This window comes from Bombus flavifrons, chromosome 3, assembly GCF_040668555.2.
Source record: "Bombus flavifrons isolate JBK064 chromosome 3, iyBomFlav1_principal, whole genome shotgun sequence".
Lineage (NCBI taxonomy): Eukaryota > Metazoa > Arthropoda > Insecta > Hymenoptera > Apidae > Bombus > Bombus flavifrons.
The window spans coordinates 6,818,154-6,844,353 of NC_138444.1; the positions used below are offsets into that span (position 1 = coordinate 6,818,154).

Consider the following 26,200-nt stretch of genomic DNA (forward strand, 5'->3'; position numbering starts at 1 on the left):
GCTTCTTCCTTAAAAAAGAAAGACGGTGTAAAAATCCGAGTACAAAAAGCAATTCCAGAAGAGGAAGAATTCTCACGTAGGATTACGTGAAAGAGTAGGGGTGAAAAAAGGATGCGAGCTAGGGAATTCCGAATTCGATTTTCGCGGCGATACAGCGGCTTGAATGAAGTCTGGTGGCCAGAGAGACGAGTGACGAGGAGGAACGGCTAGGCAAGAACGAGTTTCTCATCCCAGATTGGGAAACGGCTGGGATTACATAAAAAAAGGAGTAAGTCAGATTGCACATCGGCCAGATGGCAGGCGTTCACCCTCGTAAACCTAACCCCCTCTCTTTCACCGTAACACGTTCCATATGTGTTTGCCTCTACCTGGCGCGATGCATCTATTTCTTTGTACGCATCGTGACGAAACAGGATAGTAAGTAGTGTAGCATGGCGGTATTTTGAAACGATTCTTTGCTTCAAAATTCTTGTTTATCACAATATAGTGGTAAATTATTGAGGAAAGGAACGTAGTTATTATCAGAAAAATATCTTTTGTTTATATCTTTCAGGTATTTCTGATTTTATACATTGGATCCTAGATAATGTTTAATTGTTCTGTAATGGATATCAGAATTCATCTTTACTGCACATATTATAGTCACCAAATACTGAATTTGACGATAAGATCGGACTTGTACTCAGGTACACGTGCTGGCCCATCTAAAAGAATGAAAATCATGGTGGTTGAAGATATAGGATACGAAAGAAGAACGAACACGTTACCATGTACGGCTTAGGTTTCGAAAAGACTGGATCCCACCCCTTTCATTCTACTCGGTCAATGTTGTCCTTCAAGAGAATTTTCCATCCTCGTTTCCCTTCCTCCACTGCTTCTCTTCTTTCTCCTACGATGGTATAGAAGACGAAAGTTCCATTGAGCGAATCCGAGCAGCTCGAGCTTCTTCGCGTTTCACAACGTATTAAGGGTTCGACCGAGATTTTCGTGTATTATCGAACGAAACTATCGTTGCACGCTTTTCCATTCACAGCAAGAATTGGCTTAAACTGGAGATTCGATTGTTTCATTTTATTTCATATCGCTAGAGGAAAGTGAAGAAAAATTTCTTTTTGATGAACTTTATTTTCAGTGATTTTGATTTTTCTATTTGAATGGGTTAGTTTACTGAGGGACAATGCAAGCAGTCTAATTCTATATTTTAATATTCTATCAACAAAGATAATTGTTCGTGATAATTAACGATTAAAAAAGGGGGAAGAATACAAAGGATTAAAACGTTTTTTTCATCAGTAAGAGGGGATTCAATCTGTGTTCGATTTGTAATTTTCTACTAGTCATCGCCATCCATCCTAGAGAAAAATAGTAGCACGGGTAATTCGAACAGGTTCACCGTGACTTTGCAAGTATCATCCCGGAGGCTGAAGGATCCAGCGGACAGAATAATCCTTTAAACGCATCTTCGGCAACCAGATGTTCGATCGAGCGGCCACACGTCGCACAAACCAATAACATAATCGATTACCCGTATTGCTCTTGACAAAAGAAGTGGTTCCAGCTTCGCGGGTTCGTGTTTCGTTACATCGCTGTAAAAGCTTCATGGTGTATTGAAATTCAAATCAAACGATGACAGAAACTATATTACGAATTTCAATACCGTTCCTATATAATTCCATTGTTATTTAATTGTGAAAATAAATAAACGCCAAATAAACGCTTCTTTCAGCTTAAAATTAAATCTAAAAGCAGCTGCCTCGGTAATCGACACAGCTTAACCGTAATTTATTCCAAGAAACCTTCGCGTAAACCATCCAAACTTGCACGATTAATCTTCCGACTTGTCCCATAATTTGCACAGCTGTTTACTCACGGTGCAACTATGCGTAACATTTTTTCTCCTCTATATACAAGCTTCACTTAGGGTCGTAAGTTGTTCACACAAGACTAAGGAAACTCAACCTAGCTGGCCATCTTCTTACGCGGGCAACACCGCGTTTAACCAGACTAACAGTTATGAAGCATGACGAGGACGTGCCCCGGAAGTTTCCTCCCGAAGATTCTTGCCGCGTTCCAGTTGTGCGTCAGTGTACCACGCGACAAATGTATGAAGTTGGAACGGGGCAAAACCCTATGGAACGTTACACAGCCCGATAGAAACTACATGTATATGTATATATATATATATATATATATATATATAAACGTATATATACGTTTTCTTGAACTCGATAAAAGATTCGGCCATCGCGATTCCATTTATCTTTCCGGTAACTTCTTCTTCTACTTCTACTTCTTCTTCTTCTTCTTCTTCTTCTTCTGCGAACAACGTGGCTAGAGCAATCTTAGTTTCCTTGTTCTGATTCGAAGCTTCTATCGGATGACTTTATTCCCTTGGTTGATAGAAATAGCGGAAGCAAAGGGAAAATTTTAGATTAATTTTAGATTAAGTTATTATAATTGTCATTTCCAATTTAATAAACATCGAATAAAGATAAATTTAAAGAAAACTTTATTTCAAGATAAATTTCATAGCGTTTTTGATAATCAATATATTTTAATAATCAATTTCCTGTTCTTCCTATCAGATTGTGAGAAAAATGAGAAGCTTTTCCAAAAGGAAATTATATTATTAATCAATAATTTTGATTTTCACGAAGTATGTTGTATCAAAGAATTGTGGGCGAGATTTCATCCAAAAATAAACTAACATGCGCATCCACGATAAAATGCCCTTGTTATTAGTCAACAATTCCGACTTCCGTGAATTGTACTTCATCCACGACTAAATTATAGTATTTTGCGAGTAATACCAGTGACTATAATGAGTCATTAAAAATGACACGAAGTTCGTCAGTAGTACAACTCAAACGTAAAGAAATCTTCAGAAAAACATAAATACGCGTCCTCTACGGACTGCAGCAGCCATCACCATTACACGCAACTAAAATCTCGAGAAACCTCGGCAATGGCCACGTGTATCAGTGTAAATCGACTTTTTATCGCGACCACGCCTCGAAGCCGGTATGCAAGCCACCGGCAGATCACTCGTTACAACGTGAAACATAAAAAAAACGAAGGAGAAAAACATCCAGGGAAAATAGTAGTAATCCTCGGTATCTACGCGAGTTTATGTCTCTATAGGAAGCACGGACGACCCTCCAGCTAGGCGCTTAATCTCTTTAATCCACTATCGGCTGTAAAATAGTGAGTTAAGCCAATAAAACTGTGAAGCACGGTTGAACCGTGCGGGAGGTCCGGCTAAGTCGTGTGTGATGACGCTGAAGAGCAGGCTCGAACGTTGGAAAAAGGGTTGTTGGTTCGAACTCGTATAACCCTCGGGCCCGTACCATCTGCATACGAGAATGATTGGTTCGTAAATTACGCAGCTCTAGGCAACGACTCTTCCTCGTTGCCCGACACGATTCTCAATTGCGTTGTTTCGCCGGTCAAAGGGCCACAGAGGATTTCTTCCTTTTTTCCTTTCGAAGCCTTCGAAAATTTCCTCACACGTCGCGCCACGATGTAGCCGCCGGCTTGGATAAACACGCGTTCCGTGAGCGTAATGTGCGAGTCCGCGCGAGAAGAACGCGCGTAATAACGGACCCTTCTGAAACCTCTCTTAAAGCACCGCTCCACCGGTCTCCCCGGAACCTGATGCATTAAGAAAGATCCCAACGATGGGCTGAATTCACGATGTTCACGAGGAAATCGGGGCTACATCGTGCGGTTTTTCATCCATGCCGCCATCCATAAGCTATTTCTTGCGTAAGATTTAAAATTAATAATTTAGGGGGTGCAATGTTATCCGAGATTCTGTGTCTATAACCTTCGGCGGTTTACAATCGCGATTATACTTGACGCATTACGTTTGGATGTATGAACACATTCGCTGTTATTCGCGCACATGGTGCGTCGACACAATTTTATAAATACTTGACTAATTCTATCTATTCTACTCTTTTCTATTCTATCCTATTTGACTATCGACAAATATATTGTTTAACTTGAAAAAATGCATGTGATAAATTGACAACAAGTAATCCAAATAAAATATGGTATTCGAAGAAAACAAAATTTCTTTACAGAAAATTTAACTCAGACGGAAGAGATCTCGTCGTCAAGATCAGTCCATAGAATTCTGTTTTGGAATCGCGTTTTATTTTTCCCGGACCGAGTTATCAATTTAACCTTCATTCAGGTCGATTCGTCTCTCGCTATGAAGCAAATGCATGAAAAAGAAGGATGAATATCCAATTCTCGCGTGTTCTAATCGTAGAGAACGATCATCCTGTTTCATGAATATGACTCTCTTCTCGAAAAGGTCGGCCTTGTCACGATAGCAGAACCGTGACCGAGGAAAACAGCAGGAAAGGAGAATTGGGTCGTGCGAACGAAAATCGGCCAGCAGTACTGTTCCCCTGGAAAATTGAAAATTTTCCCGCAATCTCTCGCTGCGGTGGATACGAATTTATTCTATCTCTGCCTTTTTTTTTATTTTATCCTCGGTTTTTTTTTGTTCGTTAAATATCGACAGCGAAAGATTTCACGAATTCGGTAAACAAGCGAAGTTGATTTGTTTTAATCCGCATCTCAAACATGTCCTTGTATATTCTGTATATTTCACGTGCGTCAGAACGACACTGAGAAAATAGTCAAAGATAGAAACTGGCAATTTCCGGACCTGGTTAAAATAATTTAGGCTAATAATCGATTTTTAAGAAGACAACTATTTTAAAAAGATTTGTGAATATAGAAATTGTAACAACCACATTGTAAAGTTTTTTAGAATTCTGAAATGGAACGAAATAGTCGTTGAAAAACTACACGCAATTCGAATTAAAAATATACACCAATCTAATAATTAATTAGTTCTCTATGATTTTTGTCGATCGTTCTATTTGATATTACGATTCGTTCGAAGGAAATCATCTGAATGTAATAGCAGTTCATTCATGAATCATGGTGATTGAATAAAAACGAAAGAAATTTCTGAATCAAGGAATGGAATACAGTTCCGCCCAAGACAATCAGCTTCTGTAGAGCCCCATCATTTCTGTCGAACCTCATAAATTATACGAGCAATTCGCCTTTTCTTACGACATCCGGTTTCTTATCGTTCTGACCCATTTACAAATATAATTACGCGAATCGACTTTATCTATTTATACGTTCCTATGTATATTAGTCTGTTCGCTGGCCGATCTTTAGAGACTATCGGCCAAATCGACACGAATCAATTATAAATGCAAGGAAAGCATCGGTCGTAAACGAACAGGTGATCGAGAAACGGGAATATCCTCCTGTCAGGTGTTTTAAGAAACAAGCAGAGTAGTTTTAGAACACCTACCCGCTGCTACTTAAAATAACTACAATTATTCAGATATTAAATCAATTCTAACTAGAATAAGTTAAGATGAAAACGGATATTTTATGTGAGATTTTCATTTGTTGTATACTTGGAAAATTTTACTCCACGTTAACGCAAATTTAGTACAATATTTGCACATTTTCATTTTTATACGTTAAAACTTTTATCATGTAAAGACGCGAATTTAGTTTCAAAAATATTCGTGTTATAGAAATGAATTTTGAGCTTAATTAGAAGAAAGCTTCGTTAGACATCGCATAGGAATATTTTTTATGCAGCTGTTGAACGAGCAACATTTTAAAAAATATGTTATTATTATTAAATCTAGCATACCTTATTTATTTCCGTAATTATTAAGAACTAGAGTTTCGATAAAAGTATTGTCCATTTCTGTTGAGGAAGACGCGTAACTAGACATTTATGTACGGTATTTATGTTCATCGCACGATTTTAATTCTATATAAAATATATACTCATAATATTCTTCCCTTGGTAATTTGCGCAAATTTTACACTATTTGATATTTAATGCGTAAATTGATAGAGGAAGGAAGAGAAAAAGGGGGAACTATCGTTCCGCGTTGTCAATACTTGGTCCGTTTACGTACGAACATTCACGTTGCCCAGAGGCCCATTCAAGTCTCGTTACGCTAACCATTCACTCGTTAACTCTCTCTCTCTCTCTCTCTCTCTCTCTCTTCCACTCGGCCATTAATTCGCGATACATTACGAGGGCATTAAGTCGAGTGTGAATTCCCTGAATGGTTGCTGTTGCCTCAAGTAACTATAATTCGTGATCTTTTTACTTTGAAATCAGCATGTCCAAAGACACATAAAAAGAAGAGAAACGCTATCGGAACGACAAGTTACTCGATAAGAGAAGCTTGTCCCGGCAAATAAGAAGGGCACGGTGTCACGAGAATAGGCAAATGACTACGATAACTCTCGAAACGAGATTATCGTCGGTCCGTTTGTCGTGGATAACCTTATCCATGTGGTCATTCGTCGAAAACTGTTTACGATTTTTCGTCCTCGCTGGTTCGAGGAAACGAGACTTTTCGACTGATTAGACGTTGAACTGTGATAGGGAGTCACTAGAATTGAATTTAAAAAAAAAAAGGTACGTTTTTATCATGAAAACTTTTTGATTTATCGCAAGATGGATTACACACTGCTTTTTTTTTGTAAAGTAAATAATATTAGTTAAAATAGATGCGTGATTTATGTTGAAAAACAGAATTCTGGTTCGAATTCAGATTTAACATTCAATTTTCTTTCGTAAACATAGACAAAATCTCTGACTCTTTGTGTTCCTATTTTGAAGGAACTTTAACGTAAAATTGGGAGTCATCAATATTAATTATATTACTGTATTGCTGTAAATTGTACATTCCATGATACAGAATACAGCACGAATTATAAACACATTATTATCTTAAATTGTTATTTTTTGTTTGACAAATGAAATAATGGATTTCGTAAATATAATAATATTTACTCGATGTTTGTGAAATCTACGTACAAAACATGATTTTATGATATATTATTATTTATATATCTTATTATATACAATATATGATGGAAATTTGTTATTTTCGATAACATTTAAAAGAGAAATCGGCAAAAATTTGTAAATTTTCAATTTTAATGACAATATATTTTCCCACCAAACGCGCAGGATTTTCATGCTTTGATTGTCGTATTGTTGAACACCGAAAAGAAAAATAACGCAACAAGAACAATATGGTAAATCGTGAAGCTTTATTTGTTTTTAAATTATAAACGATAAACAAACAAAAGCCATGTATTGTTAGAAGCAAGAGACAACACACAATAATATCATGGGAAGTGACGGTGATTGACATCGCTTGAGAGAATAGAAAAGTAAAGATAAAAGACCGTACAATATTTTTCTAATTGAAAAGGCTATAAAAAATTATACCTTTATTTTTAATTCTGTTCGCTTAAAAATTACTATATTTTTTCATGCCTGCCGCAGCGTTATAATTGCAGCTGTCGTTAAATCGATAATCTGTCGATAGAAAATGTACAAGTACTAACATTTCTCTGTCTGTTATTAAATTATTCTATTATGGAATCAATTCGATTTTATAATTCAAACACACAAATTGCAAATCTGGTATAATTTTCTAGAACATAGCGTCACGAGTTCCATAATTATCTCACCTATTCTTATCGCTCCATACGAAACACAAAGCTTCACACGGTACTAAGCGAATTAAACACTCGCGACAAGTCAATTTATCGTAGCCGCTGCGGGGGCGTTCTTAAATCGACCAGACACGACCCATCTTCACTCTGACCGACAGAAATTTATTCTTATAAAAACAATCGTCTCGGTCCCTTCCGGATCCTTCTGCTTAAATCTTCCTCCAAAATAGTTCACCGACTCTTTATTTTCAAAACTTTCAGATACTATGAAACATCTCTTCTTTTTCAACAATCTTAACTTTCATCTTTACTTCATCCACGTTACGCTTTAATAACCGTATCCACTAGTATTATTATTTCGAATATATGTAGATATGCAAGATCAAATTTAATAATTTAAGTCTATCCACAGTGTAAACATTTGAACATGTTGACTGCAGATGACACGAAATTGTTTTCAAACGACGTCGGAAAGAGATTGATGAGTTATAAGAAAAAAATTCACGATTGAAAACCACACGACTTAGTGCCAGCAGTTAACAAGCATTAATTACATAGTGCCACGTTTATATAAGCGTATAACAACATCGAAACATAGAAAGGAAGAAACAGAAAAGGAATTCAAGGAAGAAAAATAAACAGGAATAAAAACAATAAAAAGGAAGCGAAACGAGGTGAGATAAAGAAGCAAGAAAACGCACGGTGTCGTCGGAAGAAAGGGAAAGAGCGAAAGCGTCTTCCGATGGAATCCACTGCAGCATCAGTGAAGTAGTGGTTGCTGTGATCGTCGAGGACCGGCTGTTGTGCTTCCCCCTCCACCTTTCCCTACCCTTTACTGTACACCGTACAGTCTACACGAACCACCCCCACCCCGCAAGATCTCCCTGCCGCTCGTTTACTCCTCCCCACTCCTTTCCTCGGCTCCATCCGCCACAGTGTCGGGAGTCATCGGCTGGCCCTGTCTACTCAGTCTGTCAGTGACCGCGCAAGCGTGCGCATCGTCTTCTATTTAAGCGTCGTGTGCAAACCTTGCGGAGGGAATCTTCATCCCTTACGCTCGAAAGATTGATATACTCAAAGCAACAACATGCGACTAACCGTAATATATTTCATTGTAAATACTTACAAAATAGTTAAATTGATCCTTTAGTAGAGATAAGTGTCGTTCAACGTTGCTGGTCAATGTTACGAATTTAGTGAATTTTGAAAATTTAACAGACGGTGATATAGATTTGTGATAGGAGAAAGATATTTCTGTCATAATATAGAGTGAAGTTTGCAAGATTTTTGAAGTGAAGAAAAGGAAAATAGGAATTTGGGTGTCGGAGGACGTGTCAGGGTTATCGATCAGTTAAAGTTTCGGCACTGCGAACTTTCAACCCTTATTGGAAACGTGCAAGGTACAACGATTGGTCATCGAATCGCTGAATCAAAGAGATTCGTTGATACGTTGCCAATGAAAGAAGAAACGTGATTAAGAGTGTTATCTTGTTGTTGGTGTCTTGGAATAGTGTTGTATGGTGAAACATTCTGTCGGAAGAAAAGGAAGTTCCTTAAAACAGTGGCTGTGACAATTTACGTGAAAGTTCGAAAGATTCGCGCAAGTTCTCGAAATATTCGTTCTGACGAAAAGAAACTTAGAGAAATATTCGAAGAATTTTGAGAGTATCCAAAGCACGTGTGGCGATCCATTTGACCTCTGAAAAATTAAGAGAGAGAAAAAAGATCCGAATAAAAAAAAGAAAAGCAACAAGAGACGAGAAAGGTGGAATTTTTTGAGCCCACGCTGGAAGCAAGGTATAACAGGTGCACGAGGGCAATTCCGCTCGCAACTTTCCACGAGATCGTCGTATTTCACGTGAACACGCGACGACCAAGTTTAATTTAGGATTCGTGGCAGAGTTTCGTGTGTACTTACTTTGTCGTACGTCGACGTTATCCATCGACGTCTCACCAATGCGATCCCTTTGAAGTCCATACCGGAAGGATCATTTGTGCGAAGGTCATCGAACCTCAAAATTCTCTCCTTTGCTTTTCAAACCTCCTACGCGTTCTCTCTTTCTTTCTATATCCTGTGTTTTTAATGCAAAAATTGATCGCTTGATACAACTGACAACGCTAAAAAAATCGAAACATTCTTCTGTATTGGAAATCAGGAAAGAACAGAAGATCAAGTTCGACGTGTTGAAAAGTGCAGTTTTTTTTTTCTTAATGAAGAAAAAGGATCGTGTTCCAAGGAAATTCATCTGTATTAAAAATTAAGCAACACAGTGAATGATGGTATTGTGTTACAAGCAGAGTATGTTCTATTGTTGATGATGAAAAGAAACTGCGATAGTGTAGCAACCATCGACTACCGACGGCGCTTAAAATATTTATCTACGTTGAAAATTCGTGAGGGAAAGATTCTATATTAAAAATTTGTAAGTGAAAAATTTGTCTACGTTAGAAATTGCATACTAAAAATTCACGGATGAGAAAAATTCAACTATGCTAAAAATTCGTGAGTAAAAATTTTCTGCTCAGAAATCGTATATATATATATATATATTAAAAATTTGTGGCCCAATATTTCGTCTACGTTAAAAATTCGCCACGGACACATTCTTCTACCTAAAAGTCTGTGTAGGGGAAGTTAAAAAGAAAAAAAGAAAACTCATTAAGTGTATGCACCGGATAATGTTGACTCGTCGATGACGGAGAAACTTGAAAATTCATCTCAATGTGCGATCCCACGGCGTTGTTGGACCTAGTGCCCAGCGAGGGATTACTCAAGCGGCCGTCCATGGACTATAACGAGTACACGTATTGCTACGGTGGTGGTCGAGGTGGGTGGTATTCTTCCCTTGGCTTCTTCTTGTCGGGTCTTGCGTAGTTTTTCTTCAGTCAGAAACCAGTCCGTGCGGTCGAACGAACGTGCAGGATTTTCCCTCGATCTCTTCTCGCCGATTTCTTCAGAACGTTCTAAAGGTTAACGCAGCTTTCGAGCTTCGTTTTAGCCGTGTTCGATCTCTCATGGTACAAGGGAACGATTTTTATGGTGAACGCGTACCACGAAGCTGCGGTAAAAATTGAACGTGACACGATGCGCGTCATTTCGATCGAAAGCCCCTAGGCATTGTCCAAGAATCGTTGTCGTCGCGAATCTTGTTTTTCTGTTCACTAACACGATGTTCTTTCTTCGTGGTTTATTGTTCGAACGAGCGATATTTAATGGAATTCTCGTAAAGGAAGGCAGAGGAAAGAGAGAAGTATGCAATCTGATAGTTTCTGAGAATACGTTTTGTAAGAAACGTATATTAGTTTCGCTTAATTAATGTTGTTTAGTACTAAAGTCAAACGGAAAGACGATTTTTACATGGGATTCCTGGGTAACATATAGAATTTGAGAATTGCTTCTGCCTTGTAAAAAGTAGAAAAACCACGTGTATATAAAAGAAAATAGTAAAGAGAGTTTCGTTTGAAGAAATGATATCTTGAAATCCATGATTGAAGGATGATAGCGAAAGATTCTAAAACGTTCATTTCCACAATAGACGCGATACGTGGGCTAGCCAATTTCGAAATCTCGCGAAATTCTCGGGGTGCGGCATTTCCCACTTGGGCGCATGAAAAATTTCCACGCGTCACGATTTGGAAACGTCAACGTGACAAATACGTTCGGCGTGATAATGCAGTTGCGTGACACCGCCTTGCCACTCTCTAGCTGGAGGGATGTTTTCTTCATCCTGTTCCTTTTTCCGAGCGCGCGCCACCGCGGCACAATCAATTTCAGTCAAAAATGCCCGCTTTATTCTCACGTAGGCGCGGCATATTTTCTCATGCACGCGCAAAACATCACAATAGAACAGCAAAAAAGAAGGAAAAAGAACTCGTATCATACACACGCGATATGAACAAAAGGAAAGGCGAAAGATATCTCATGGATCGGTGAAATGGTAAAAAATACTCAATGGCAGGGAATTAATCGAATAATTGACTGATGGAAGAAAAATTGACTGATAGAATCAAGTTCAATATGGTTATTTGGATATCATAGTGATGTATAAATCAAGACTTTTAGAGAGAGAGAGAGAGAGAGAGAGAGAGAGAGAGAGAATATCATTTTAAAAATAAGAAGCATTTTAAAAGTTGTAATAAATAATTAAGAAATCTAATTTGTAATATTGAACACACACACACATACATTCACACATGTGTATTCTTTTTAGTATAATATAATTCTTAAAGGTTTTAATAATTTGCTAATAATATTTCACATATTAAGTTTTCATCAAATTAATTATTAACCAAATAGGAACCTACTGAACGCATCATTAGCCATTAATGTGTTAATAAAATTTCTCCCGGATATCTAAGGACAACACTCGCAGAATTCGTCCTATTTCCAACTCAAATAAAGCGAAAAGTGTGGACGGCGCTTCTGTAATGGCGGGAACGTTTAATTCCTCCGCGTGAATATGAAAATTCCTGGACCGCAGAATCGCCAACTGGTTCGAGCGTATATTCGCTTGATAAATCATGGAGCCGTCAACTGTCGCGGCGCGAAAATCGCGTAAAATATTCAATGTGGCCGGAATTACGGCCATGGAAACGGGAAACTTTTAAAGAACGCGTCGTCGCAATTAAGAAAAGAGGAAAACCGCGGAAACTCGGGTGCGAGCGAAAAAGAGAGGCTTCATTGCATTTTCCTTGGGCCAGCTCAGGGCACTTATCACCGCGGCTCATGCAAATCGCTATACGCTAAATTTATCCCCGTGTAAATTCATGCGCCGAGGCTCTAGACCGCGTGTATCGATTACCACCACGAAATCTCGGCTTATCCAGCGATCCGCCTGCTGTTCGCGTGATAAAAGCCTCCTCACCCTCCACGTTTCCCTCTCTTTCTTTCTTTCATCCTCTATTTCGAGCGCCGATCGATTTCCCCGAAGCAACACTTTCACCGGTTTAAAAACAAGAAAGAGGACTTCCGTTTAATCGTCCTGGCAGAAAAAGTATACCTAACACCGTGTTTCAGATAATCGAGAATAAATTAAAGGGATTGAGGTCTTACATGGAAATTTCTGCAAATAAGAAAGAAGCGTTTGGATATCAAGTCCATTCTCAAATGTGCGTTTACCAAGTTTTAGATTTTTATGTATATCATTGAGGAAATAGAATATGAATAGAAATTTATTTTACCCTTTAAATATTACAAACTTTAAATATTTCATATACATATCTTTACCAATTAAACGAAATCTATATATTTCTGAGCTTATTTTTTATTATATTTCTGATCTCTATAATAAAGTATAATTGCCGTCATGCTGTTGCCAACCCCTTCAGATAGCAAATAGTGATAGCTTACGTGATTTCATGGATAAGTCAAGTTTAGCCAGGCTACGAGTGCGCTTTTATTTGAATTAATTTATCGCAGCGCTCTATATTTTCAACGTTAAATGCAATAATGACTGTCTCTGGCGTCTTTTGTACAGTTTGATTAATCACTTCTTGTTTCCTGTCTGAAATTATGTGACTATGCATTTTGTGCCTGCGAAACTATAAAATACCCTCGCTGAACTTTCTCATTTCACCTGACGTACAAAACTATTACGTACAGTCTGTGTTGTACATTCCTAGCAATAAGTCACCAGATACTTGCCATACATTTCTAAACGGAGTGTTTATTAAGACAGAGAAACCTTAAAGAAATAGTGTTATTTTTATTTTTTCTTAGCGCTCTCCTTCCTTTGTAACTAGATTTATTTTGCAATGAAAATGAACTTTTATAGCAACTCGGTTAATCGGTAATTTGCGTGCAAAAATCCATTTAATCTTTTGTATAGACTATTAGGAACAACGAATTTCTCTATTTCTATTCTCTTTCGCTCTAAAATATTTAACTGTTCTTTCGTTTTATTCCTCTCTGTATTATACACGTCCAAAGTCCATTAACATATTGCATTATACTCTTTACAGTTCATCTGAACAAACAGAAAGGTAAGAAAACGAGTTTCCGCGACCGTGTTCGTGTCTCCGTGAGAAGAACATCGTGGCAGAGATCGTCGTCGTGTTTATCAGGTTGACATTTCGAAATGTCGCGCGGTTTATCAGGTGTTCCCCGGTGGAAGCTTAAGGTTGAGTCGCACGCACGCGCGATCGCCACCATGGGAACGGTCGCGCGCGTGCATCGAATCAACGACGTCATTTTTACATAATAAGGCATCGCGTGGTCGAGTTCGGGGCTGTAATCATCGTTGCTGCTGCTGCTGCTGCTACTCTGTCTATTGACACTTTGACGTGGACATTTCAAGTGCAGCTGCAACGATCGCTGCCAATTGAGAACGAATCAACGTTTCGTTAGGGTGTATCGAATTCGAGCTGGGGTTCCAATGAGTTTTTAAAGGCATATTAATATATTATTTGAAAAATCAATTTTACATGAAAGTAGATCACGAACAGATTCATTTATAAAATATACGCAATAACGAACGTTGTTTGATTATTTGTATGAATTTCGTTTGTAAGGGAATTTAGTAGGCGAATTAGGTCTTGATTTTTGTTCTATTTCGTAGGAAATAGATTCGAGTTTAAAGAAGTTTGTTTGAGGAGGTTGTTACCGATGGAATTTTTTAATTATGCTTATCGCGGTATCGGTAGACTTTCATGCAAACGAAATATTAAAAGGCAGAACTTAAACAGGCTGCGTGGTTACCTCGCATCGTAATTATTTCAATTATGTGTAATCAAAAGTATATCAATTTTAGAGGTTCAGTTATTTATTTGCACAAAATTACTCGTCAGGTTAAATGCGTAGTTACAATGCTGGTACCTGTATTTAGGTATACAAATATCCATTTAAAATTGATTAACGCTTAATTGATTTTCAACTTGTGCAGAATTTCAATATTTTGCTCAAAATTCATCAGAAGTAACATCACCAACAATTTTTGTGCCATTTATGTTCATCGAATAGATTTACTTTCCAAGATTCCAATTATTTTCGTAATTCCTGGGGCCAGACTCTATTTGTCTGAGGACACCTCGTATATTCGGTTCATTGGCGCGCGAATTAAGAGGGAAGCGGAGATTAATAATTTTCGTTGGGGCAAATCTCTGTTACGCAAGATGAAAAATCTGCCGTATAACTTTCGATCGTATCAAAATACAGTAATTCGAACTCGAAATTAATTCCAATCCATTACTTGTATATTTACATATACAGTAACCTTTAATAATTCTCGATATCAGATAAAAATAAGAAACATAAAAAAAAAAATAATAATAAAACAAGCCCAAAAACTACTATTTCTCGTCAATCACAAATAATCATCAAGTATTATATATTCTTTATAAATCTGAGACCTTTTTCCAAATCTGACAGTATAAATTTTACAGGATTTTCAGATTTTTTACCAAAATTAAACAGCGTAGAAACGACATGACGTTACTCGGGCCAGGTTTAAACATCTCTCACACTCTCCTCTGATTTCCAACCACGTAACACGTCGCGATCAACTTATTCACTGAAACTATTTCAAGTTTCGAAGCGATCAGGCAAAACCCAGTGCACCAGCCGCTACTACGCTCCTGAATGCACCGTAACGATCCCACATAGAAACGACAGGGCGACCAGTTTGTACTTCTTCCGCTTTTCTGTCGGATTTCGCCGTCGACGAATTGATTCGGGAACTTTCGTCGGAAATGAGCTCTCGTAAAAACAAACTATGTGTATCGTGGACACGCTCCTCGTATGTCTGCTTCGTTCTACAGATTCCTGGTAATTTTTGTTCGATTTCCTGCGATACGGAGATTGCTGGAGAATATCCAGAACCTCGTTGAAAAGCATAGTTTATAGGAATAACTCGTGAGACTATTCTGAGATCGTAAAAAGAAGAGTAGCGAGTTGAAGGTACAGAAATTTGTAAATCGATGAAGTGCTCCTGAAGCAGTCTGACAAGTGTAGGTCTGGTCTTCTTCTTGTTTCTTTTTTCTCAGGCTTTTCAGTTTAGTTCTTGGAAAAATATGTGGCTCGGTAAATAAGTTTCTGGAAGATGGATAACTGGAACAGTGTTTTTGAGGATAGTGGAAGTTTTGGAAAACTTTCTTTGGATTGCAGATATATTTTTCTAATAAGACATACAACGAAAATGTGGGGAGAAGTGTTTACAAATAAAAAGCACGAAAATTACAAGGTTTCTGTAATGTACACCTGACATCAGAAATCTTAAGATATTTGTATCTAACATTCATAATCTACACCAAAGAGCAATATTTTATTGAATAATGGGAAATTTTGAGTTATGTCACTGTTGCACTGGACGAGGTAAAATACGAGGTAATTGCCTCGTGGAACTTTCATCGTAATCCTCGACAGCGTGGCGCTTCAAGAAGCTGCTTCATCCCAGGATAGCAATTAAATTCCAAGTCTAGAGACTCGATAGACGCTGAGCAACCGATAACCACGCGCGTGCCTCTAATGAGGAATCTTTGGTCCGTGTTGCACCTACCAGCCGCAGCATCGTTTATCGTTTCTTATATGTGTACGTTCTTCAAGTCCATGTACACTCTCGGCCATAATTTTAAGATATTTTTTGGTTTCATATAAGACGTGGTAATTCGTTTAAATTCATCAGGCAAGTGATTAACCGTTCATAATTTTGCATACGTTGAAGGTAAGCACGCAATCTGTAAAAACTATTTATAACATTGTCAAGAAGAAAGGTGACGAATATGAATTAAAAATTGTATGTGTCACGAATGTTATGTGTTATGAATTAGATGCAAAACTCAGAGAATTATCATTTGGAATTACGATAAAATATTCAATAGCACAAGTGTCGAGATTTGTTAGAACAACGACTGAGAGACGTTACACGCAAAGATGAGATTTTCTTTATCAATCTTAAGATTTTATATCCAATTTTGATCTGTTCTTGCACAAGTTTCGAATCAGATAATAGTTGTAATAGGTTTTAATAAGTTACCAATCATTTCTAAAGTTAACATCGCTTTCTGCTAGTATCCTAATACTTACGAACAAGAGTGTATCTCACTTCGCCTATCTTTCTCCCTTTGTCTGACTTTCGTTCGCTTGTTATTACTAGACGTTAATCTCGCCGGCACGGCATGCCGCGTAATTCAAGAAGCTTGCCCTCGTTACAGCAGCATTTTAGCCTCCCTGCTCGATAATAGAAACGTTCGCCGAGGGTTGTTAGCTACGTGACGCCATGTCAATTCTAGAACTGATGTCTTACACGCGGAGGGATGAGTCGGCACGTGTAACCTCTCAGATTCGTGTCGCTGGGTCGCCTGATTTGGGAATTGTGAACGAATTTGGAAATCTAATTGTGATATAATATTGTTACACATTCAAGAGAGAAATCTAATTGCGATAAAGTATTTTCATACATTTATTCGTATCTTATCGTGTTTGAGATTACTTAATATATAGAATATAGGAATAGTATGTCGAAATTACAAGATATTTATTGTAAACGTATATGATCGCACTGAATATCAACGTCTATAAATTAATGGATAATCAACTGTTTAAATACCTTTGCGATCTGTACGCAATATACTTTTGTGCTTGCAATTTCTATGCATACACATATTTTCAAATCTGTTTCAAACACGATAGTATTAATGAAATTTCAAAATGTGGAAGTGTAATAAACACGCATAATATCACGGAATATACTAATTCATAAAAGATTTGAATACTTCCATGAAACTGTGTATAGTGTAGAACACCGTTTATACGAACTCCACATATCTCAACGAAACTTTAGTTAATGCCCGATTAACTGAACTTTTGTTGGTTGAATTCATTTATCTGAACCTGAGCTTCTATTATACGAACGAAAAATATCAGGTAGTGGGGATAATTAGTGAGTTGCTATTCTACGAACTCCAATTATATAAACTGTTTGTCCCCCGATAAGTTCGGATAAATAGAGGTTCTGCTATACTCAAAAATTATTATTTCAAATAAATTTCACCCGGGTCTGTGCCAGAGTTAGCAAAATGTGATTGGTCGAGCAAAAGTCGTCGAGAAGAAGGAATCTCGGAGTAGCATAAGGACGAATTCAAAGCTCTCAACCCTAAGATCGTCTTCTATGACCTCGTCGGGCCTCCTTCCAATATCCACGATCTGCCAAACGCAGAATCTCTCTCTCCTGCGCTTTTTCCACCCTCGACGACTCCGCTTCTGCTTCATGTCCCTCCTTTATTTCCCTCCTTTCGTTTCCCTTTTCCTTATTTTACCAGCGTCTACCGAGGCAGCTCCGGCTAAACGACTACTGCATCGATTTTAACCTTGGCTTTGCGGATATATTTTGGCCCCGTTCTTTTGTGTCGGGGCAAGAATGCCAGGCCACCGTGTCTTCATGAAGAAATAGCTTCTCTTTTGCCGCCAGTCTAGACAATGGACCGGCAGAGCGACACGGAACAGGAAGTTAGCCAGACTTTACCAACTAACCCCCTGTAATAGTCTCTGAGCGGATGGAAAATGGATATGAAGTGGGCGATTATTATTTGGGTGTTTCGTTTCACAGAGTTTGGCAAAGTGTTTGTTTGTTCATTCATATTTAGGCGTTTTACATTTCAAGGCCACTTTGGTATTCATTTTATGAATCTTTCAGTAATTCATTAACTTTTCCTTCTTGTGTGATTATTATTAGACTGCCGATTTTTATGTAAATTCATATTTTCATGGATACAGTTGAAAGAGTAGGAGTTAAGCAAAACTTTGGATATTTTATTGTATAACGTTAACGGTGAAATATTTCATTTTACACATATCAGAAGAATTAATTTTTTCATCTAAAATACTCTTTTATTATTTTGACCGAATACCATCTCCAACATCTCGATATTTCTCTAACCATTCACATTACGAATTCCTGTGAAATAATAGCTTTTATTCACATTAAGAGGGATTATTACGCCTATATAGATACTGATAATTTGGAAAGTTGAGAGAGAGAAAGAGAAAGAGAGAAGTCCTTAAATCATGGCTTTCTTCACGTACGTGAACTAACGAGGCGATCTCCACGAATCGGAAATGCTTTAATTAATAGTTGGTCCGCGCTTTCAGATTCTATATCACCGGATTACGAACCAAGGTGGGTCGATCACGGTACCTAGATATTATAAGACGATAACATACGAGGCGAAAGCAACCTCGGACCAACGAGAGATCGAGCCTATCGACGATCTCTATCGACTCTTAATGGTACCGATTAACGAGTGCCGATGTCAAAAGCACACTCACCTCGTTAACGCCCACGCATTTCCGTTAATTAATTCCGCACAGATCGTGTATCCTCGTAAATACACCCAGAGTCCAGTGTCGTTTCACGTTCAGATGGTGAATTTATGAACGCGGAAAATGGGAATCGTTGGTCTACTTCCAACCAGATGAAACGGTGAATGAGTTTTCGAACCAGGATATACAGAGTAGGCTACAGTGAAATGCAAGAGCAAAATTTTGTTGCGATATTCATGACTTGTAATGGTGAGGGAAAGTTGCCTTTTATAGTGGTAATTTAAGCTGTTAAAATCTGAATTCGATCAATAAATTTGCTGAGGTGCGGCAAACTAAAGAATTATTTTTATCGCTTTTAGCAGTTTCTCATGATCTCTGTAATTCACGTTTTATTTTCCTGTTGTATATTTTTCTTACTATATAACAATATTTGTCACAGACTCGTAACACGGATTTGTAAGGATCAAAAGTAATGTCAATAACGATTATTATGTCACAAGAATTCCTTATTCGCACGATATGATTGCTAACATAATTTCATACATTCGAATTAAAAACATCAGCAAACAAATAAAAAAGGATTATCTAAATTCATTTGAATTGCTGAATATTTCACATGCATTTCGGAACGATTAGGTGTGTTTTATGATACAGTCGATCAAGCAGGGATACCATTTCTGAGATTGGACAAGTCGATCGCTCCTATACGATCTGTACTCTGCGATTAATTTTCGCACTAAGGTTATCCAATCACAGGTTACCACCGCACGGTCAAATAAATCAACGGTATCGATCGTCATTGACACCGTTGCGGAATCGAACGCGTTATGTATAACTGTGTCGAAATCAAGGGACGCTTGACTTCGCTTTTCGTCGAGTGGAACGTGATTAGCTAGATCGAAGATGAATGCCTTGGTATTAGTACATGTGGCAGGTGTATCCGATTATAATGCTCTATGTATAGGGTCGAACGAATGCTCGACGAATTGCCATATCACACTGATTCTATACATATAGCGAGTGAGTGTAGCGATTCGAACGTCGATTAAATACTATCGTATCGGAGCAGCTGAAGAATATGGAAGGTATACAATAGATTGTTGGCTGTTGTTGACACAAACAGTAGAAAATTGAGTTGGTGAGGTCAAGTGCAGAGACAAATTTCCAAACACCTTTTTAGAAGTATTTGAAGCGTCAAGATTTATTGTATCTTGAGATTAATCACACCTTCTGTAGATGTCCTAATACTTATGAATGGGAGCGTATGGCGTTGCACGAAAAGTAATCGAATGGTCGCAGCGTCAACAATTTGAACCGTGACGTAGTGCGTCGTTAGTGTCCCGAGTATTGTTGTGGGCTCAGGATGTTCACGTTACGAGGGCGGGGAACAGATAAATTGCTCGTTGAAACAAAACGATCTTGTCGACTCTGTCAGGGCTGCTGCGTGGGTGGGAGGCTGGAATCATGGATTGGCGCTTTTCAGCGCGTCAGATCGCTCCTCAAAAGGACACGAATACCACTGTAGCCATTTCGTTCAAACATCCGCGAATCGTGTTCCTATTTTTTACGATCGCTTGCGATCCACTACGAAACTACTCGTTCGCAAATCCGAGATTCTTTAACCTGTTTTACATGTTTTTTAGTGGATTTTTATATTTTCGTTGAAGAAAATACGACATTTTTATAGAACGTTTAAGCAGCAATCTAACTATACTTTTTATAATTGATCAGTATCTCGATAAAACACATGGTTCTTCAAATGCAAAGTATTTTACTTCGCAACGTGCAGAAATACTTAGAAAAATATTAATTATGAAAAGTTATTCAAATATTGTTATATATATAATTCTATGGATTTTATTAAGTTTTCAGTTTATCCAATCAAGATATATTTTTAAAGCATCAAATATACATATCTTTCGATTTAAAAGAAGAGTCTCTAAGTCTTCCTCATAAAATCATATACATCCACAAATTTCTGAAATTCAGAATATATAAATTTCTTTTTACGATCTTCAAATGGAAATCACGACGTTCAATGATCCAATATCCTCGAAAAAGCGTACAACATAATTCCACGAGAAATAGAAACTAAGTATTTCTAATTCGCCCAACGATAAGTGTCATCCTTTCAAGGTCGCGAAGGCAAACCACTCGTTGTCCCATAATCTTTAAAAATCTTTGAATTATTTCTAGATTTAAGCATTAGATTCAGCTAGAATCAAGCATACGATAATCACTCATTATTCACGTTATAGTACCACGCCAGAATAATTTACTTATAATTCTCAATGAGAATTGATTGTAAAATTCTTACAAATAAAAAGAAACCTTTGGATTATGATAATTTACTGTAAAGCGGTCAACACGATCGACTCTCAGCTGTCGTGAATACGATCTGTTCAGCGATAATGATCGATCGCGTGGGTGACGAAACGAGTCTGCCTGGTTTTCGGTTAGAAAATGCAAAAAGTCAACCGTTGACTGAATTTTACACGGAAAGAAGATGCGTGTTAACGTTTCTCGCACACGAACGACCGTCGAACCGCACGACTCTCTCGAAATGGTGATGTTTCAGTTTCTCACGTCATTGTAACATCGCAGGTCGTGAAAAAAGAGTACACACGTGCATTAATTATTCCGACGCTCGTTTGCGACGTAGGGAATTATGTTCTGGGAGTTGCGAGTATTCTCCTGGATCCTGTCGATGCTTTTTGCTCTGCGATTTTAAACGTGGAACAGCCTTTTTTTTAGACTTTTTACGGTTAGAAGGAAGCTTTTGTCATATTTGGGAGATAATAAAGATAATGGATCCGTAATAAGCCTAATTTTGAAAATAATTTGCTATAGGTATAGTAATTTCTTGGTATTTTTATCCATAAAAGATTTTGGTATCTCTGTGTTCAAATATAGTAGATAATTTATTAAGAAATCTAATTTTTTAAATAATCCAATGCAAGTATAATAATAATATTCTTGTGTTTCTTGTATAGAAAATTATATTCGTTTCTATGGGAGGAATTTCTCTTTGATAAAACTTTAACGAATTAAGATTTAAGATTAGAACTTTCGATTAAACTCTTTAATTGTTAAATTAATTTAAATTAAAGATTAAGATTTTCGAGACAATTATTTGTTAAAATTATATAGTGTAACCATTAATAAATCTTTCGAAATCGAGATTTTATACTTGTGTAAAATGATACAATACTTTTTATAGTATAATATAATATAATATTGTACAACGTGAAAATCCTGTTGTAGGAAAGAACTAAAAAATATTGGATCGATGTGCAACTAATTTTCGTATATTTCGTTTTTCTCTTTTTTTTAAATCCTTTCGCTACGAAGGACGCGCATTCACGTCACGATAAAACAGACGCTTGTTTATGAAGGGCGCGCATATGCTGTACACTCTAAACAGCAAGTAAACACGCGCTGTTACACGCCGGAAAGTCAGCGGAAAAACGCGGAACCAAGCTGGCTTCTCGTGTAGATCGCAAAATATAAATGCAGTTGTAAAACGTACAAATTTTACCGCACCGGAACAATGGAATTATCATACTTCCATGAGCAAAACGCGAACAAGCAAATTGAAGAAGAAAAAAATTAAGAATTATTTTCCATTTGATATTATTTATTTAATCTTTTTATATTTCTTCTTGTTGATTCACTGTTTAAATAGTTCATTGTTGATAGTTAAATATTTCTGTGATTTCTAACTTTCATATATTCGAATTTATTTCAAACTTTATCAATATGATCATGCTAATCGAGTCTCATAACAGTAATAACAAAATTTCAAAATATTTGTATAATACTCGTAATGTGCGAGTGTTCGAATACTATTAATAAGCTTGTGTATGTATGATATAGTTGTATTAGCGTACAAAACTTTAACCGGCGCAGTTTAAAGAAATCGTAAGTTGACTGAAAAAGAATTTGAAATGAAATGTTGCGTTAACGCAACGTTATCTCCTAATATCTTAAGCACATTTCCACGCATAAAACAGCCATAAACGAAGGATTCTTTGGTGAAAATCATCTCGACTCGAGATTCTGGGAACGCGGTGCTCGCAAACGAATCGTCTGCGGTTCAGAATGCCTTGAAAGAGAGTTGGAGAGGAGCCGATAAACGATTGGCCGCTCGTAATAACTCCTTTAACGAGCCGATAATGCCTCAAGATGAAAAAAATGAATGTTCGTTTGCCGTGCTGGAATATAAGCAACGAACGAGAAGGAAAAGGAAAGAGGGTGCAAAACGAGTAGCACGTTTCTGCAGTCTGGTAATCGAATGATATATCCTACCATTCATGCTAGGAAAGCGTTCGTAGAGAACAGAAGCGCAAGAGTCCACGGGGAAATGGGCCAGAGCTTAATTCCTTTCCCATTGGAATTTATGTGCTGCGCGGAAACAACGCGTTCGAGACAGACGAAAGGTATAGTAGAGCGTGTTTCAAAAAGTTGTGTCTTTCTCATCAACTAATTGACTTTATTTAATTCTATGATTATAACCCAGACAACATTTTTGTCCATAGACTTCTTTCATTATCTCCATCTTTAGTATCATATTTTACGTATAATCATATTTATGATCCACTAAGAGAAAATAGTTTTCACGATTACTTATAACTTGTAAAATATGCATTTCTCTCGTCTGTCCCGATTACTAAACTTAAATTTGGCTCACTGTTATCGAACACCTTATAAAAAGACACGAAAAGACGGTGGTCGTTGAAGATCAGATGCGTTGAAGCACGCGCGTTCGAGTGGACGTTCAGTGGAGCAGCTTGATACGACATCGAGCCTGTTCTTTCTCTTTTTCCACCATCTTTTTTCCTCTACAAGCAAGATCTAAGCCATGGACCGTGGAAAAGTGATGGTTTGCTGGTGTTCCCGCGAGGAATTTTTCTTTGGAAAATGGAAGGGGATCGAAATCAAAGGAGCGCCGGTCCGTGTGAATTCAAGTGCGCGTCTTGGGGGATCTTGAAGGTCTGTGTACGCGTCCGCTCGGTTTCAACGCGGTGAAAGAAAGAAAGCGTGGAGGAAAAAACGTGCCCTGCAGCACGCTCGACTTCCGCTCATCGCCGATTAACGATCCTCGATTAGAATTTACTGACTCGTGAAATGGAACGTTATTACTTTTATACCTCCTTCTTTTCACACGTTTTGCGCCATCTACGCGCCGTCTTTGTCTTCTGGCCGTTGTTTGATATAAGGAGCGATAAAGTTGAAATAACTGTGTGAATTATTCAATTTTTGTTGAACTTATGAATATGACTCTGTCTTGAAGCAATTATCAAGGAAATGTGTATGTTCTTAAAATTCAAAAATACAATATTAAAGTCAAACTATACTAGAGACTTCTTAAAGTTCTAACATGTAGTAACAATCCCAATCAAAATATAAATAACATACTTTTCCGAAAAAGCAAGAACACTGTAACATTTCTGGCTATCGATCTCTCGTGACTATCGGGAAGCGAATCGCATAAAATAGATAATTCAACATCGATTTCACCCGATTTTTCGCATGAAACAGTGATTCGAACCTTCGTTTCTTCTTCTTCTATCTTACACTCGTGTGCGCCGCATCGATAAAGCTAATTTTATTTTCCGCGGTGTTTCCTCGCCGCAAAATTCGATGGTTGTTACGCGAAGAAAGAAAAGTAGAAAGATTCGAACTCCCTTTTTTTTTCTCCATCCGTTCTTTCCACCCTCCAGACTTTCTCTTCCACGGCAGTTTCGCAGCCTCTCTTCATTCCCGTGGCGCGTAAATTCTAATGGGAAACGAATTAAGCCCTTTTTCCACCCCTAACCAGGGAACGAGTCACTCTCGAGATCCGTCTCTCGAACCCGTCGAGTTTCCATTTTGTTCGCTGAAAAAACGACCGCCCTTGCCGCCATTCTACACGGTTTAAGGAACGAGAAAGACGAGAATAGAAGAATTGGCGATGAAGAGAGAGAATGAGACGACGCAATCATGTTCACGTGTGCACCCGTTGATGTATACATAAAACGTATGCGGAAACCACGGATAAACCACTTATCAATACGTCAATCATAAACAGCACATTGAAGTTATACATACTGTTGCTTTTACACAAGTTTTCAAACGGACAACTAAAATTTATTATTTGTTATTAATTTCTCATTAATTTGTACATTTCGCTAATGTTCATATACCGTTGTTAAAAACCAGTTAGTGTTCCAATTCTTACAAGCAAAATTCTTTTTCGCAAAACACACTTTGTATCTTCTATGAAGATATCTTTTCCCTCGCCTTCGGAGATAAAAAATTGAATCGAGTTTTTGTGTTTTTCAAAAACCTTTGCCTGATTTATTCATTTTTCCAATGTGGAATGTCTCATAAATTGTTTTATAGACCATTGCAATAATACGATATTTCAATTACCTTTCGAAATTTCCAATTCTGTAGAAATTAATCTCAAATAAAGCACAACCGAAAGACGTCCTCTGGATCGAACCAAGAACTGAAAAATCCAACGTGTTTTCCATTGAAACGCGCGTAAACTCCGAGTGACCGAGGCGCAAAGTCCTCTCGACTTCTTTTTCCGATTCGACTTGCCGGCGTCAGAGGAGGAAAATCTTTAAAAATGAAAGGGCGTACTGCCGTCCGTTGCATGGCCATAGAGAAAGAGGGGCAGAAGTATCGAAAGAGAGAGAGAGAGAGAGAGAGAATGCAGGGCTGTGATGGACGAAAGGATTTTAATTGGAAGCCAGAGGAGGGCAACGATGGTGGTAGCGTTGCCTGGCCAAAGCTCGAGATAGGGTGAGGTGAACCGTGAGGGGAGGGTGCTGGAGGAAGGTTAGAGGGATGGAAGGGATAGTAGAGGCCGCTATGGTGGTTCTTTACCCTCGTTCTTCGCTCCCTTTATCCTCGACTACGTACATTTTCGCGCGCGCGTACACCGCCTTGAACACGCTGTAATATACGTGTCTCTGTCTCTGTATATATTCGTGTTCATGAGTATTGAGACACTTAGGAAGAGTTAAATAAGCTTCAAATGTTATTAGGAAATTATTGTAACCTTTAAGAATTATTATCTCATTTGAAACTTGAAAATAATATTAGGATCTTATTAAAGACTTTAAGAATGATTATCTTATATGAAATCTTAATATGGAGAATCCACGTATTCAATATTGTAATAACAATTATGCTAATAAAATATATAGTATAAAATAATGAGAAATAATACTTATCATTTTCTTGTGGAATCAAGAGTTAGAGTAAATCGGTCAAAGAAGATCGGTATTAGACAGCTTAAATAAACGATTGTGATTGAAATATACGAGGATTATGTGAGAATACACGGGTGGCCGATAATTTATGGGCCGGCTGACACCACGACATTTAGTTGTATAATAATATCGCGAACACGGT

The 26,200-nt window shown here is 37.7% G+C and overlaps 1 protein-coding gene across 11 annotated transcripts in view; it reads left to right on the forward strand.

The window, feature by feature from the left end:
• Positions 1-26,200, forward strand: part of Ten-m (teneurin transmembrane protein Ten-m) — a 653,992-nt gene that overhangs the window by 585,020 nt on the left and 42,772 nt on the right. For 2 of the 11 annotated variants that reach the window (XM_069110247.1, XM_069110254.1), the window contains exon 1: positions 8,475-10,367. The exons of the other annotated variants lie outside the window; for them this stretch is intronic. In XM_069110247.1, coding sequence (XP_068966348.1) covers positions 10,262-10,367 — 106 coding nt within the window. In that variant the 5' untranslated portion in view covers positions 8,475-10,261. Of the gene's footprint in view, positions 1-8,474; positions 10,368-26,200 lie in introns of those variants that run through there. 11 annotated transcript variants of the gene reach the window in all.